At 66.0% G+C, this 16,301-nt stretch overlaps 1 protein-coding gene across 4 annotated transcripts; it reads left to right on the forward strand.

The window, feature by feature from the left end:
* The first annotated feature begins 52 nt into the window (after window positions 1-52).
* On the forward strand, window positions 53-16,236 carry INSRR (insulin receptor related receptor). 4 transcript variants are annotated; one of them, XM_036234785.1, is made up of 23 exons: window positions 53-104; window positions 1,074-1,214; window positions 3,599-4,150; window positions 5,636-5,939; window positions 6,026-6,168; window positions 6,421-6,565; window positions 7,389-7,603; window positions 7,801-7,927; window positions 9,175-9,413; window positions 9,704-9,871; window positions 9,970-10,165; window positions 10,282-10,323; window positions 10,392-10,612; window positions 11,316-11,452; window positions 11,539-11,701; window positions 11,853-11,955; window positions 12,629-12,681; window positions 12,820-13,049; window positions 13,369-13,479; window positions 13,590-13,749; window positions 14,076-14,205; window positions 14,318-14,452; window positions 14,685-16,236. In XM_036234785.1, the coding sequence occupies exons 2-23, from the start codon at window positions 1,130-1,132 to the stop codon at window positions 14,911-14,913; spliced, it is 3,888 nt and encodes a 1,295-aa protein (XP_036090678.1). In that variant the 5' UTR covers window positions 53-104; window positions 1,074-1,129; the 3' UTR covers window positions 14,914-16,236. The 4 variants fall into 4 exon arrangements, with proteins under 4 accessions (XP_036090678.1, XP_016021664.2, XP_016021665.2 ...); XM_016166178.2 differs by lacking the exon at window positions 53-104 and adding an exon at window positions 686-778; XM_016166179.2 differs by lacking the exon at window positions 53-104 and having other exon boundaries at window positions 694-1,214; window positions 5,669-5,939.
* The last annotated feature ends 65 nt before the right edge of the window (window positions 16,237-16,301 follow it).

The raw sequence follows: 16,301 nt of genomic DNA on the forward strand, positions 1-16,301 counted from the left end.
GGACGCGGGAGCGGCCGGCGGGGGAGCTGGGGACCCGCCCGTCCCAGGAGGCCGCGCACCCGGAAAGCCCCAGGATCCCCGGCACCCGGGGCGCCACAAAGCAGGTCCCAGCCCCTGACGCGGCGCCGGCCTTCTTTGCTGCAAGAACCCAGCTGTCTCAAGCCGGGGAGAGGGGGAGAGTGGGGGAAGTGGGCCCCAGGACGAGAGGGCCCGCGGCTGTCCTCTCCTCCGGGGACCCCGCAGATGGCTCCGCAGTCCCCGAGGCGGGGACAGAGACAGACCAGGCCAACCGAGCAGCCTGAATTCAGGAAGGTGACGGACAGGGGGCGGGCCACAGGGTGATTGCCCCCTCCACCTGGATCTTGGTAGCAAATGAGGGACTTGCTGGGACCAACAGGGTGGCCTCCCGTCACCCCGCAGGTCAGGGCACCAGTGGCAGAGCCTAGAACCAGCCCTCCCCCACAGGGGCTGCTGGCTGAGTGCCTTGCGGTGCGGCCGGCTTGGGGGAGTCTGGGGGTGGGGGGAGCTCGGTGCGGTCCTTGGCCTACCACCCCTTGGTATTTTTGGCCTTATTTCCCCAACAGACCTGTCCCCCGTCAGTTGTCAGGCTAAATATTTTGGCTTGGCAGGAGGGGCGGAGAGAACCGAGGGGTCCCAGCAAACCAGCCGTGTGGGCAGGGGCAGGGTGCCGCCCGCCAGGCGTGGGAGACAGGGCAGCTGCGGGCGCCCGGGGATCCGGGAGACTCCCGTCGCCGGAGCCGCCAGCCTCCTTAGCAGGGCACGCTCCCCGGGCTCTTCTCTGCCCCTCACTGGCCGGCCTCTTGGCCCTCCCTCGGCTCTGCACCCCCTGTGGCCTCCTCCCCCTGGGTGCCTCTCTGTGGCTGTCGGCGCCCTGTCCCCGACTCTCTGGCTTCACGCGGAGCCTTTCCGATTCTAGCTGCCTGTCACCGTCTGTCTGTCTGTGGCCGTCACTCTTTTTTCCTGTCTCTGGCCATCTATACCCGTGGGATTCCTCGCGGCCCTGTCCCTCCTCTCCCTCTCCCCTCTGAAGCCTGATCCTTTGTGTCCCTTAGGGCCTGTCAGACAGACCCTCCCCCCGCAACCACCGGGAGGAGAGCCAGGAGTGGCAATGGCAGTGCCCAGTCTGTGGCCGTGGGCGGCATGCCTGCTTGCGATCCTCCTGTCCCTGGGATTTGGCCTGGACACACTAGAGGGTGAGTCCCCCCCCCGCCTCCCGCACTGTCTCCCGGAGCTCCATCTTCACCACCCCCAGCCAGCCTGGGGGCCAAAGACTGAGCTCCCCCAGAACACAGCCATTTAGCTCCCGCAACACCACACAGAGACTGGGGGAAGCTTCAGCAGGACCCCCCAGGAGGACGACCAGTCCCCCACACGAGGGAGGTGAGAAGGGCCTGGAAACAGCAGCGACTAGAAGCCTTCCATTTCCGCTCGTGAAAAGGGGGTCCCAGCAGAGCCCGGTGTGAATCAGAGTGGGGGGTCTTAGAGGGCATTGCCAGGGCCCCTGGACAGTAAGGGGGCAGGTGTGGGACACGATGGGCCACCGAGGACGGGCGCATTAAGTAACTGAGCCCACGTGCAGACAGGAGACTGAGGCACTGGGCACTGAGGCGAAGCCGGCCTGGGGTCCTGAGCCCCTGTCTCCAGGGCCATGTCCATGTCCCCCACTCTTGGGGCCCATTTACTGGGATGGGGGGGCTGCGTTCCCTCAGTGCCCCGGGCTGCACGATTCCCATGTGTAGGGCTGGGGGTGGGGGTGGGGGCCGTGTAGACTAAGCGACCCTCACGGGATGCTGGGGGTTTGGCTGGGAGAGGAAAACAAGCTGAGGGGGAAGGCTTGAGGATTGTCCCCTTCCCCAAAGCCACCCTGCCCTTCCAGACGGAGGCGTCTCAGGAGTCCAGGGCCCTGTGCCTGCCCGAGGGTCCCCTGACATCCTCGGCCTGGGGGCAGAGCCTCCCCTTTGTACAGACACGATGCGAGTGGTTGGGGCCGGGGTCCCACGAGGCACTGCCTCCAGGGCGCGGCCCCGCCCCCACCCGCCTCCTGTGCCAGCCTGGACCTCGGTTGTCAGGACAGGAGCACGCCCCGGGGGGGGGGATGTTTGGTCAGGGGGCCCAGATGTCCCATTCCCAGTGCAGCTCAGCACAGGGCTGTGCCCTCGGGGAGACAGGCAGGGGTTAATCTGTGAAGGTCGGAAATTTGTTTTTCCAAATGACTCCCATCAGGGGAGCCCTAGAGAGGCTGTGGGCATGATGGGAAGTGGCATGCGGGCGCCTGAGAGAACCCCCGTCTGCCTCGCAGAGCCTGATTGGCCTTCTTCGCCTGGAGGGGCTAGAAGTGTTTTCTCGTGCTCTCTCCGCCTCGTCTGTGTGTGCCCGTGTGTGCACCCACGTGTGCTCAGACACACACACACAGCTGCCGGCAGAGCCGAGCACAGGGACGGGGGCGGGGGGGGGCCAGCCTGCCCGCCCCCTCCTCACGGTCAGGGGAGGTGCCTGGCTAGGGGCACCACGCAGCACACTGAGGGCTGTGGACGAAGACAGGCTCGCGGGACTTGGATGGCGAGCACATGGAGGAGCCCAGACTTGGTGTTCGCTGGGACCCTGGGGGCATCCTTGGGAGCAAGTGAGCCGCGGAACAGGTGTCCCACCCACTCAGGGGACCGGTCCTAGGGGCCTGGGACCCAGCAAGTCCTCAGGTCGACCCACTGTCCCTGAGCGCCCAGTGGTTCCAGCCCCGGCCTGGGCACCACGGGGAGATGCACAGCTAACCCCTCTGGACGGTCCCTCCTGGAGAGGGTGACAGAGATGTGGACAGCAGCACTGGGCAACGCCCCAGGTGCTGTGGCGTGGGTGCTGGACAGAGTGCTGTCCAGCCTGAGGGGCGGCGATCATCTCGGGTCATGGGGGCAGGGGATGGGGGCGGGGGCTGCAGGACAGGAGCCGAGGGTGTTACTGGCCGAGGAACCCTTCCGAGGCTGGGACATGAGCTGGACCAGTTCGTCAACAGCCCCTGAACCTCAGCCTGAGGAATTTAAACTTGAACCTCTGTCAGCGGGGAGCCCCGGACGGTGCCTTCGAGAGTGAACAAATGCAGGGAACAGGCGCCCAGCTCCCGCGGCCTCGGGGGGATCGGTGCCGTGTCCTCGGCGCCCAGCACGGCGCCTGGCGCCCAGTCAGCGCGGTGGGGGCCGCGGGGCGCCTGGGCCGGGGTCCAGCTCGGGGGCGGGGTGGGGGAGGGCACTTGGGAGGCTCCCTCTGTGAGTGCAGGACGTTGTCCTCTGTGAGAGGACAGTGGCGAAAGCCGGGACGGGGTGACCAGCACTTGGGTTCTGGGTGTATGTTACAGGCGGAGCCTCCAGGGCACAGGTGCGAGAGAGGGAAACGGGTCGGGGAGGAAGTGACATCACGGGTGGGAGGTGGCTTTCCGGGACCCGGAGGGAGGCCCGGGAGGGGGCACCCCACACCACGCAAGGCCGGCCCCCCATCCGGTGTGGCCCCCTCCTCCAGAATGGCCGGGGCGGCGGGGGCGGCGCTCGGCCCAGGCTGTGCTGACCGCTGCCCGCCCCGTGCGCCACAGTGTGCCCCAGCCTGGACATCCGCTCCGAGGTGGCCGAGCTGCGGCGGCTGGAGAACTGCAGCGTGGTGGAGGGCCACCTGCAGATCCTGCTCATGTTCACGGCCACCGGCGAGGACTTCCGTGGCCTCAGCTTCCCGCGCCTCACGCAAGTCACCGAGTACCTGCTGCTCTTCCGCGTCTACGGCCTGGACAGCCTGCGCGACCTCTTCCCCAACCTCGCGGTCATCCGCGGCGCGCGCCTCTTCCTGGGCTTCGCGCTGGTCATCTTCGAGATGCCGCACCTGCGCGACCTGGGGCTGCCGGCCCTGGGCGCCGTGCTGCGCGGGGCCGTGCGCGTGGAGAAGAACCAGGAGCTCTGCCACCTGTCCACCATCGACTGGGGCCTGCTGCAGCCTTCGCCCAGCGCCAACCACATCGTGGGCAACAAGCCAGGCGCCGAGTGCGCCGACGTGTGCCCCGGCGTGCTGGGCGCCACTGGCGAGCCCTGCTCCAGGACCACCTTCGGCGGCCACACAGACTACAGGTGCTGGACCTCCAGCCACTGCCAGAGAGGTGGGCACCGGCACAGGGCACACCTGGGGCACCGGGAGGGCGGGCCCCGGCGGCACTGGGTGGCCACGGGGCGGCGTGACCAGTCCCTTGCCGCCGCTGTTTATTTTGGTCCTCGCCGGTCACATGAGGCAGGGGCTGTTGCTTTGCGGATGCGGAAACTGAGGCTCGGGAAGGTTAACTAGCTGACGCAGCCCAAGGCAGTCAAGAGGGGCGGTCACAGAGGAGGGAAAGGCCAGGGGCGGTGGGCCTGGGGCACGGTGGGCGGGCGGACACCAGGCGGCAGTGGGAGGCGGCGGAGTGCAAAGCCAGGAGGCCCGGGTCCCACTCTCAGCTCGACAGCCTACTGGCTGTGTTCCCCGAGGCACCTGAGCCTCAGTTTCCTCGTCTGTAAAGGGAACCCAGGGTGTTTCTGAGGAGTGAGCCCTCGATAAGCGTCAGAGCAGAGCCCGGGCCGCGGGAGCCGCTCCATCCCTGGTAAAAGCGGCCGCGGCGCGGGCGACCCAGGGTAGGCGGCCGGTTTTGTAACGCGGAGGCCAGGCCGGGAGATGAGTAGGAGGGCGGAGGAGGTGACAGATGAAGGACAGGACCAGTGAGGACAAATGCGTGAGGGGGGCTCTTCCTCAGGAAGTAAGGTGCATGGGAAGGAAGGGCGAGGAGGAGACGGGGGTGGGGCAGGAAGGGGTTAGGAGAAGGAGGAAGAGGACATTCCGGGGCTCTTTCGGAGGCCAGGGGCAGAGCTGGGGTCCCCCAACCCGGGGCTCTTTCCACGTAGCTCCTCTCACCCCACTCCGCTCACCCCAAGGCCTCATCAGGGCGGAAGAGTAACCAGACGCCCGCTGTATCCTCTGGGGCCACCTCCCCGGGGCCTCCGTGTTGGCTGTAAACACAGCTGCCGAGCGTCCTCTCTTCTCCCGTGTACAGTGTCAACACACCCCGGCTGACCCCCACCGCACCCACGCTCCCAGGCACCCAGCTGCCACTGCGCAGAGTTCCCAGGCCATCGGGCCCCCAGCCCGAGCTCGCCCCCTGCTGCTTGGGGCGGCCTCCTGCCCAGGGCAGAGCTGAAGCGGGAGGAGCTACGGGCAGGGGCGTGGGTGAAGTGCCCAGTGGGGCCCCACCTTCCACACATCCCCAGACCCACCAGGCCTGGGCCTAGCTGCTCGGGAGAAGCTGGCTGGTTCATGCCGGCACGGTGCCCACCGACGACCTGCGAACCAGGCCTAGGCAGGACCCCAGGCCAGGGAGCAGCAGCCCCGACGGGCAAGGCGGCTGCTCCGTCCTGAGTTCCTGCACCCCTGACTAGGCACTGTGGGGGTGGGGAGCCACCGAGGGACCCTGGTCGTTGCCCTGGAGAGGCCCTGGAGTGGGCATTCACTGCCATCTGAATTGGAGGGATCCGGGTTCAGACTCAGTATCCCAGGAGGAGGGCGTGGGGCCAGGACCGCGGAGGCGTGGGGACCGTCTCACGTGGCACTCTGCCCACAGTGTGCCCCTGTCCCCATGGGCTGGCCTGCACAGCTGGGGGCGAGTGTTGCCACGTCGAATGCCTGGGGGGCTGCAGCCGGCCGGACGACCCCCGTGCCTGTGTCGCCTGCCGCCACTTCCACTTCCGGGGCGCCTGCCACCAGGCCTGCCCTCCCGGCACCTACCAGCACGAGTCCTGGCGCTGCGTCACGGCCGAGCGCTGCGCCAGCCTGCACTCTGTGCCCGGCCGCGCCTCCACCTTTGGCATCCACCAGGGCAGCTGCCTCGCCCAGTGCCCTCCAGGCTTCACCCGGAACAGCAGCAGGTGAGTGCAGAGCAGGTGGGGTCACCCTGGGGCACCGAGGAGGCCCACACGGGGCTCTAGCCACTCCCTCTGCTTGCCCCTGCCAGCATATTCTGCCACAAGTGTGAGGGGCTGTGTCCCAAGGAGTGCAAGGTGGGCACCAAGACCATCGACTCCGTGCAGGTGGCTCAAGATCTGGTGGGCTGCACCCACGTGGAGGGGAGCCTCATCCTCAACCTTCGCCAGGGCTGTTAGTACACTCCTGGGGCCACGCCTCTCCTCCGGCCACGCCCTCCTCCCTGCCATACCCTCCCAGGCCACGCCCCCCAGGCCACACCTCTTACATGGTCAGCTCAAGTAGCACTTTCCTTAGCCTGGGCCCAGCCTGAGGACTGACCCCTTCCTTCCCTGGGTCCCTCTCAGCCTCCGCCTCCCTCCTCCTCCCCCCGCGGGCCCACCCCTTTCCCTGCCTCTGCTCCAGCCTTGTCTTCCTCACATCCAGACAACCTGGAGCAGGAGCTGCAGCACAGCCTGGGGCTGGTAGAGACCATCACCGGCTTCCTCAAAATCAAGCACTCCTTCGCCCTCGTGTCCCTGGGCTTTTTCAAGAACCTCAAACTGATCCGGGGAGACGCCATGGTGGATGGGTAAGGTGTCGGGAACAGGCCTCCGACAGCTGCCTCTCTCGCATCTTCTCCCCAACACTCCCAACTGGTGGGGAAGAGCGCAGGCTCCGGAACCAGCTCTGCTGCTCGCTAGCTGTGTGAGTCCGGGCGGGTTACCGAACTTCTCTGGCCCTCAATTTTCTCATCTGTAAAACGGGGTTTATCTAACACTACTTACTTCTTAGGAAAGTTGTGAATACTACTTAAGTCGTTATGTATAAAGCGCTTGAAACAGTGCCTGGAACCCAGTGTATACTATACAAACCGGAGTTCCGTATAACTCTTTACGGGTTGGCTGTGATTACATCATCTCGGCTCCAATGCGAGACACCCTGCCTGGGTTTGACACCTGCTCCCACCACCCACCAACCCAGGCCTACCCTTAATGTAGCTGGGATTTTTCAAAATAAAGCGAACGTTTTAAAGTACCAGCCAGCCAGGCCATCGCTCCTGTCTCCTGGCGCATTGCCATGTGCCCCGGGGGTGCCCAGCGCCTGCAGGACAGGCATAGCCCCACACTGAGCACTGCTCCTCAGCCCGATGAGATGAGGGAAGGGGAAAGGCAGAGAAACTGTCTACCCCATTTCACTGATGGGGAAATGAGCAGAGAGTGTGGGTGACTCGTGGTCAGTGGTGCGCGCAGGGAGTGTGTCCGAGTACCTGGCACGCGCACAGGCGTGAGTGGGCTTTTGAGCGCCCCTCCTCCTCTGAGACCCCAGTACAGCCTCTGCTGGAAGGACCCACGCGCCTCCTTCCCACCCCTGCCCGCGTGTCCCGAGCGAGGCAAGGTCCCTCCACCCCCCAGGAACTACACCCTGTATGTGCTGGACAACCAGAACCTGCAGCAGCTGGGGTCCTGGGTGGCCGGGGGGCTCACCATTCCCGTGGGCAAGATCTACTTCGCCTTCAACCCTCGCCTCTGCCTGGAGCACATTTACCGCTTGGAGGAAGTGACCGGCACGCGGGGGCGACAAAACAAGGCGGAGATCAACCCGCGCACCAACGGAGACCGCGCCGCCTGTGAGGCCCTGCCCCCGTCCCCGGGGCGTGCACGCGACACCAAGAAACGCCCAGGCGCGTGTGGGTGGGCGGGGGCGCTCGGAGGGGACAGTGTGACTTCTCCTCGGAGGCCGCGTTGGAGATGGGATGCGGCGGGGTCAGGGTAGGGGACTGGAGCAGGGGCTGGAGAGCAGGTGTTCGCCCCTCGCCCCGCCCAGGCCAGACTCGCACCCTGCGCTTCGTGTCCAACGTGACCGAGGCCGACCGCATCTTGCTGCGCTGGGAGCGCTACGAGCCGCTGGAAGCTCGAGACCTGCTTAGCTTCATCGTGTACTACAAGGAGTCGTGAGTACCCCGGGCCGGCCAGACCCAGCGGGGCCAGGCGAGGGCGGGGCCAGGCCGGGCCCACCCAGAACGGGGCGGGGCCAGGCCGGGGCGGGACCATCACGGCCCGAGGCAGGTGACCGCAGAGTCCCGCGGGGCTGTGCAGAGCCAGGAAGCCGGGCCCCCCAAGTCACACGCCCTTCTGGGGCCCGCGTCCGGCTCTCTTCCCTCACCTTCAGTCCCACGTGACTCGTTTTTGCCTCACCTAGTACAACGGAGAGGGGAGTCGGGACTCTGAGAGCTGGGGGGGAGCCCGCTGGGAAGCCTCGGATAATTAAGTTTCAGTTCCGTATGCTAATGTTCTGCACTGACCACATGCTCCTGCCCCAGCGGCGGTCTGGGCAGTGCCCACTAATTTGGCCAGTTTTATGCGCAGTTTGGCCAGCATTTCATTAAAGCGGGAGGATGGGCGGAAGCGGGGGACAGCAAAGGACAGGCTGCTCTGCTCTTTGAGAGTGTACTGACCAAAACAGGAGCGATAGTGCTTAGCCCACAGGAAGGACTTCTCCAAAAGCATAGCTAGGAATCGAAAATAGAAATCCTCTGGGGAGGGCGGGGCGAGGAGGACTCGGCCTCCCCGTTGATGCAAGATGATGGGAGCCACCTGGCCTGGAAGCATTTCCTGTGAAGCTGAGAGATCTTGGCTGCTTACTGGCACGGGGCCTGGCCTCCTCCAGGCTGCAGGGGTAGGTGAAGGTCTGTAGCATGGGGAGCCAGCGGGCTTGTTAAAAACAGCTTCCTGGGCCCCGCCCCACAGACCGATTGGTCCGCCCGAGGTGGGGCGCACGAATCCGCGTGTGTATCAAGCTCCCAGGTAATGCTGGATCTCCCGGTCTAGACGTGCTCTGAGCAGCACTCACAGGACTGCGGTGTAAATGGCACGCCCCTGGCGTGTGCAGCTCACGGCCTGCCAGCTGTACACAGCTGCCTCAGAGGGCAGAGAACCAGGCAGCCCCCCTGCCGCCGCCGCCTGGCGGCGTGGCTGGGGTGGCGCCCCCTCCCAGACCTGCGCCAGGCCCCTGGCTCAGTTCCAGCTCCGAGCAGAAGCGCTCAGGGGGCGCGTCAGGCCACAGGGGGACCCGCACTCGCTTCCGATGCCTTCGCCGTGCAGGACTGAGAGTGACACCGTCTGGGCGACTCGGAGAGGAGGGGGCTGCTAGACACGGGGCGGGGCCGAGCCGCCCCCAGCGCCCGTGATGGGTGTTCAGCCCGTTCCAGAACGCCACAGAGCATACAGGCCCAGACGCCTGCGGGACCCAGAGCTGGAACCTGCTGGACGTGGAGCTGCCCCTGAGCCGTAACCAGGAGCCAGGGGTGACCCTAGCCCCGCTCAAGCCCTGGACACAGTACGCGGTGTTCGTGCGGGCCATCACGCTGACCACTGCGGAGGACAGCCCCCACCAAGGAGCCCAGAGCCCCATTGTCTACCTCCGGACGCTGCCTGCAGGTGGGCCTCTGGAGCAACCAGGAGCTAGATGCGTGGGTCCTGGAAAGGATCGAGGGCACCCGCCTGGGTCCTCAGGAGGCTGTGGGGGGACTGTCCAGAAGGCGCACCCGCCAATTTAAGGGCCTTTGGAGGACAAGGGACAAAACCCTGAGTTCTAGGAAGAGGAGGTTGAGAGTCACCTAGTCCTTGGGACGAGTGGGGGCTGGGCCCCACAGAGAGGGGCCCGTGACCAGACAGTGTTTGGAAAGGGGCCCCGCAGCCCCTCAGGTGCACCCCACTCACACCCCCAGCGCCCACGGTGCCGCAGGACGTCGTGTCCACGTCCACGTCCTCCTCCCACTTGCTGGTGCGCTGGAAGCCGCCGACGCAACGCAACGGGAACCTCACCTACTACCTGGTGCTGTGGCAGCGTCTGGCAGAGGACGGCGACCTCTACATCAACGACTACTGCCACCGCGGTGCGCGCAGGGATGAGGCGCGGGCCGCGGGGCTGCTGGGCGCCGGGTCGCGGGCGCCGCGGGTCTAACTGCTTCCCTGCCCGCCGCCGCCGCGCCAGGCCTGCGGCTGCCCACCAGCAGCAGCGACCCGCGCTTCGACCGCGAAGACGGCGACCTGGAGGCGGAGACGGAGCCCGGCTGCTGCTCTTGCCAGCACCCGCCTCCGGGGCAGGTCCTGCCACCGCTGGAGGCGCAAGAGGCCTCGTTCCAGAAGAAGTTTGAAAACTTCCTGCACAACGCCATCACCATCCCCAAGTGCGGTCGGGCGGGGGGCTGGGCGGGCCTGGCGGGCGGGGCCTGCGGGGCGCGGGCTGCGGGCGGGGCTGGAGGCGGAGTGCTGCCGCAGACGGGGCCCTCCCTGGTCTCCCCAGATCCCCTTGGAAGGTGACGTCCGTCAATAAGAGCCCGCAAAGGTGAGCGGGGGCGGGGCCCAGGCTGAGGGGTGTGGCCGGGGCAGGGCCCTGACTCCTGCCCTCCCCAGGGACTCCGGGAGGCACCGGCGCTCCGCAGACGCCCTCCGACCGGGGGGAAACAGCTCCGATTTCGAGATCCAGGAGGACAAAGTGCCCCGAGAGCGAGCGGTGCTGAGCGGCCTGCGCCATTTCACCGAGTACCGGATCGACATCCACGCGTGCAACCACGCGGCGCACGCCGTGGGCTGCAGCGCCGCCACCTTCGTGTTTGCGCGCACCATGCCCCACCGTAAGCGAGCCCGCGCCCCGCGCCACCGCCGGCGCCGAGCGCCCCGCCGGACGAGTGCTCCGCTCACCCCCAGGGCCTCGCTTCGCTCGCCCCTCCCAGTGCCTGAAGTCCCAGAATTTCTTCAACACCCCCGCCACCCCCCCCCCAGCTTAGCCTCCTTGGGTTTGAACAGGAAGGTGAGAGGAAATGGTCACTTGCTGCTTACTCGTGGGCATCCGCGCACTCACACGGCGCGGGTGGCGCAGCCCGCGGCACACCTAGGCGGCAGGTCCAGCCCCCTGCCGGCGCGAGAGCGAAAGACGCAACCGAGAGGCGGGCGAACACGGGGTGCAGAGGCCGCGGATGGGGCGCGGCTGCTGTTGACAGCCAATATTTCTCATCAGTAGAAAGAGAGCTCTACAACAGCGGCAGAAAGGAGAGTAAACGCGTGAGCGGGCAACGCAGTTGTCCGTTATCATCATTGGGCACCGCGGACGTACCCACAGCCCACGCTCTCCGCCAGGCCTGGCCTGGCCGGGCCGCGTTTTTACACCAGCACCGCCACACCACGTGGGCTGTGCGTTGTGCTATGCCATTAGGGTCTCGCTAGGCCGCATTATAACCTTACGGGACCACTGTTGTATGGGGTCCGTCGTTGACAAACTGTCACATTGCAGCATGTGACGGTGCCTGTGGCTGAGCTGCCTGACGCCCTCTCCCACAGGAGAGGCCGATGGTATCCCAGGGAAGGTGGCCTGGGAGGCGGCCAGCAAGAGCAGTGTCCTCCTGCGCTGGCTTGAGCCGTCGGACCCCAATGGCCTCATCCTCAAGTATGAAATCAAGTACCGCCGCCTGGGGGAGGTAGGTGCCCTGGAAGACCCCCCCGGGGCCAGCCCCACCTGGCGCCCACATCCTCCTCCCAGCCAGCTGTTCTGTGTCGCCCTCAGGAGGCCACAGTGCTGTGTGTGTCCCGCCTCCGATATGCCAAGTTTGGGGGCGTCCACCTGGCCCTGCTGCCCCCCGGGAACTACTCGGCCAGGGTGCGGGCAACCTCGCTGGCGGGCAACGGCTCCTGGACAGAGAGCGTGGCTTTCTACGTCCCCGGCCCCGGTAGGCACAGCACAGCCTCTGGCTCCGACCCTCCCGACAGCCCTGCCCAGACCCTAGCCACATCGCCCACTGCCGGGAGAGAAGTGTCCTTGGCCCTCTGACGGCTCCGTTTCTGCCCCTACCTCCATCGCCCCTGCCTGCTGACCGCCAGAGGAGGAAGACTCCGGGGGCCTGTACGTCCTCACCATCACCCCCGTGGGGCTCCTGCTGCTCATCATTCTTGCCACCCTTGGTTTCTTCTACAGCAAGAAGAGGTGAGGGCGGGTCCCACGGGTTCCCGCCCCCTCCCCGCCCCTCCCCGAGCCTCAGCACAAGGTCGGTGCCATCAGAGGTGGCAGGTGAGATGGCAGAAGGGACTTCCTTAGGAGAGGGACTTGCCCCTGGGGACAGCGTAGGGGAAGACATGCCTTCAGGTAGAGTGACCTGCTCATCTCAGTTTGCCTGGGGCTTTCCTGATTTTAGCAGCAAAAGTCCCATGTCCCAGGAAGCCACTGGGTCTGTGCACACTGGGCCGGTCAGTCACCACACGCACTCAGCCTGAGGACTAAGGAGGCTGGCCCTGTGTGTGGGGGGGGACTAGGGCAGGAGACCTAGGGTGTGTCCTGGGCTGCTCACTGTCAGACCCTCCCCTCCCCTCCCCCCACCCAGGGCTGAACACGAGGGGAGTAGGGGCAGGACTGTGATGAGCTGGGTGCTGAGGACTAGCTGAGGAGGCAGGGGCCCCTCCCTCCTGTCCCTCCTGTCCCCAGCCCATCAGGCCCAGGTCCCAGGACCAAGACCAAGGCCGGCCTGGAGAGTGCCTAGGGCTCTCCAGGGGTCACCCTGCTTGGGGCCAGGTGTGGTCAGTAACTTCTCTTCTCCTTGCAATGTCCCTCTTCCTTGTCTTTTGACGGTGCCCCTTCTTTCCCGGGGCCCCTTCCATTGCAGAAACAGCACTCTGTACACCTCTGTGAATCCGGAGTACTTCAGTGCCTCTGAAAGTAGGTCTGGAGGGGGTGGGCGGGCAGTGCCAAGGGAGGCGGGAGAAGGACGAGGCAGGCAGCCTCAGAGCCCAGCCCCTTGGAGCAGGGGGCGGGGCGGCGCAGAGGGACAGCTCCTGACCCCGCCCCCCTCCTCAGTGTATGCCCCGGATGAGTGGGAGGTGCCCCGGGAGCAGATCTCCATAATCCGAGAACTGGGCCAGGGTTCCTTTGGCATGGTGTACGAGGGGCTGGCACAGGGCCTGGAGGCCGAAGGGGCGTCCACGCCCGTGGCCCTGAAGACAGTGAATGAGCTGGCCAGCCCACGAGAACGCGTCGAGTTCCTCAAGGAAGCCTCTGTCATGAAGGCGTTTAAGTGTCACCATGTGGTAAGGGAGGGTCGTGGCACTGTCAGGGTCATAATTAGTGCGAAGGTCCTGTGGTGACAGGAATAGGGTCACCGAGGTCATGGTAGGGTCATGGCTGGGGCTGAGCAGTCATGAGGGTCATTGCTGAGTGTCCAGATCATGGTCAGCCTGGGGCTGACCGTAAAGATTGGGACGATAGACGGGATTAAGGTCACAGTGAGGGTCATTGTTAGGTCAGGATCAGAATTATGCTCATGGGGTTGGCGTCTGGGTTGGGTCGTGGTCACAAGCAGGTCGTTTGGCCAGGTGGACCCGCAGCCAGGCTCTTTGTCCCACCCAGGTACGTCTCCTGGGTGTGGTGTCTCAGGGCCAACCAACTCTGGTCATCATGGAGTTAATGACCCGTGGGGACCTCAAGAGCCATCTTCGATCTCTGAGGCCTGAGGCGGAGGTGGGGACCGGGGACCGGGAGACTTGGCCAGGCTGTGGGGGGAAGTCCTTGAGCTTGGGCAGGAGTCCTGCCTTTGGTCCGTCTTCACCCGCCCCCTCCCTGGGCTCTAGAACAACCCTGGGCTCCCGCGGCCGGCCCTGGGAGACATGATCCAGATGGCCGGCGAGATTGCCGACGGCATGGCCTACCTGGCCGCCAACAAGTTCGTGCACCGGGACCTGGCGGCCCGAAACTGCATGGTGTCCCAGGACTTCACCGTCAAGATCGGGGGTACGGAGGTGTTGGATGAGTGGGGGCAACGACTGCCCCTCAGCTGGGCGTTGGGAGACCCAGGCCTGGCCCAGGGCCCTGAGAGCCTCACCCTGGATCTCAGCGCGCGGTCCAAGTACAAAGTGTTTGAAGGGGAAGGTGTCTGAGGGGCTTCGGCCCTCGGAGTCCAGGGGCCGGGCGGGGAGGTGTGACGGAGGCGTCTAGCGGGTGGAGCGAGGAGGCGTGGCTGAGGCCTCCAGGGGCGGGGCGGGGCAGGGGAGGCGTGGCTGAGGCGGGAGCTGCCGGGAGGCTGTGCGGCCCCACGGCCTGTCCCCCTCACTCTCCAGACTTCGGGATGACTCGAGACGTGTACGAGACAGACTACTACCGCAAGGGCGGGCAGGGGCTGCTGCCCGTGCGCTGGATGGCCCCCGAGTCCCTCAAAGACGGCATTTTCACCACCCACTCGGATGTCTGGTGGGGCGCGGCTGGAGCTGAGGGCTCAGGGAATGAGGGGGCGGGGTCTGGGGAGAGGCCTGGGCGCCCCCCCAATGCAGACGCCGGGCTCAGACCCCCCACTGCACTCCAGGTCCTTCGGCGTTGTGCTCTGGGAAATAGCTACGCTGGCGGAGCAGCCCTACCAGGGCCTGTCCAACGAGCAAGTGCTCAAGTTTGTCATGGACGGCGGGGTCCTCGAGGGGCTGGAGAGCTGTCCCCTTCAGCTGTGAGTCACCCCAGTCCGTCCTGTCCCGCCCTCACCCCTGCTCTGCCTACACCTGCCCCGGCGCCTGCCCCACCTGCTGATGCGTCCCCTTCCGCCGACCCCAGCTCCAAGCCGGCTCTCGGTTCTCACCGCGATGCCCACGGGCTCCCCTGTGGCCCCGCTCACACTGGCCGACCCTCTTGATGCAGGAGGCGGGGTGTGGACCCCTCTGACCCGGCCCCCACCCCACCAGGCAGGAGCTGATGAGCCGCTGCTGGCAGCAGAGCCCGCGCCTGCGCCCGGCCTTCACGCACGTCCTGGACAGCATCCGCGAGGGGCTGCGGCCCTCCTTCCGCCACCTGTCCTTCTACTACAGCCCCGAGTGCCGCGGGTCCCGCGCTGACGCAGAGCCCGACTTCCCGCCAACCACACAAGGGGCTCCCTCTGACTGCAGCCCCCCAAATGGGGGGCCAGGGCACTGAGGGGCACCCCCTTCCTTGGCCAACTGGCCTCCCGCAGACAGAGAGAAAGGGACCTGACCTTTTAGGCTGTGAGACGTGCAGACACCCTCGCCTCCACCCCTTGCTCAGAGGGTGGGTGGCCGGGGTGCACAGAGCAGGTCCCCACAGGAGAAGTGCAGATAGACCCTGACAGGACATCCTGGTACTCTGGGTGAGGGGCCCTGCTCGGACGAGGAGGAGAGGGCCTGCGTACTCCAGAGGCAGGTCTGGGGAACCCCGCCCTCAGCCCATAGGTCTCCTTTGGACATCCAGGGCCATCGACACACCTGAAGCCAATAAGCAGCTGGAATCAGCCTGGAACCCTCTCTGTCCATGTCTGGGATGCTGGGAACAGGGTGTCCCCGTGATTGTCCTTTATGTGGCTGCCTTCCGCCTCCTCCCCTCTGCCTCGGACGCCAGGTGGAGCAGGAGCCGGCGTGGGGAGCAGGCCGCCCTCCCCGCCTCCTCCCCTGCTGTTCCAGACACCAGAGCTCGGCGCCTCTGTCTTTCTCTTCCCTCACATCCCTCCAGCGATTCAGGCTCCGGGTCCCGACCCTCAATCCCCCTCATCCCCCTGGATCACCAAGGCTCTGAGAGGCTCCATACGCCCCGCCCCGCCCTCAGGGGAAGCCGCCACAATAAACGCAAGTCTGCCCGCACCCCATTATCACTCCATCTCCGTGGGGTTATCACTGGATGAACTTCCTCCCTCCCCCCTTGGGGACTGGAGGTGGTGACCCTGGAGCCATGATGGGAGGGACAGCGCTGTCAAACACCACCCCCCCGAGGACCAGAGCAGCAGGGTTGCCATGGCAGTGAGGCAGGACCGGCTAGGCTCGCTGTTATCTGTGCTGCGGCAGTGGGAGGTCGCCCCATCGAAGCCACCCCTCACATTCCCGAGGGCGGACACGCCCTGGGGTAACCCAGGACAGGCTTGAGGGGTGGGGGAGGGGCCTCGAGGACATCACCAGTCCATGCTGGATGCCCCCGGGCAAGGCAGGAGACACACAGCAGGCAGGCTGCGTGCCAGGCCACCAGGCGTCCCTCAGTCACTCCATGTCCCCACTCAGAGACGCCCTGGGGGCTGGAGGAGCACAGTGGGGTTCAGGTCCAGGCTCCTGAGCCAGCGCCATCAGGACGTTTGAAGGGGGTGGCTGCAGGCGGATGGCCTCAGAACTTGGCAACTGGGGTGGCAGCAGAAGACGCTTTTCAGCCTCCGTGTCAGCATTTCCTGTGTCCGGATCCACGGGGCCATAGCTCTCAGGCTGCCACACGCCGCCACATGCCACCACACGCCACCACACGCTGCCACACGCCAGGAGTCAGGGCGAGGTGCTCACCCTGGCAGCTGCCCTGCTCCCGCAGCTCCT

The sequence above is a fragment of the Rousettus aegyptiacus genome, unplaced genomic scaffold (genome assembly GCF_014176215.1).
Source record: "Rousettus aegyptiacus isolate mRouAeg1 unplaced genomic scaffold, mRouAeg1.p scaffold_m13_p_17, whole genome shotgun sequence".
Lineage (NCBI taxonomy): Eukaryota > Metazoa > Chordata > Mammalia > Chiroptera > Pteropodidae > Rousettus > Rousettus aegyptiacus.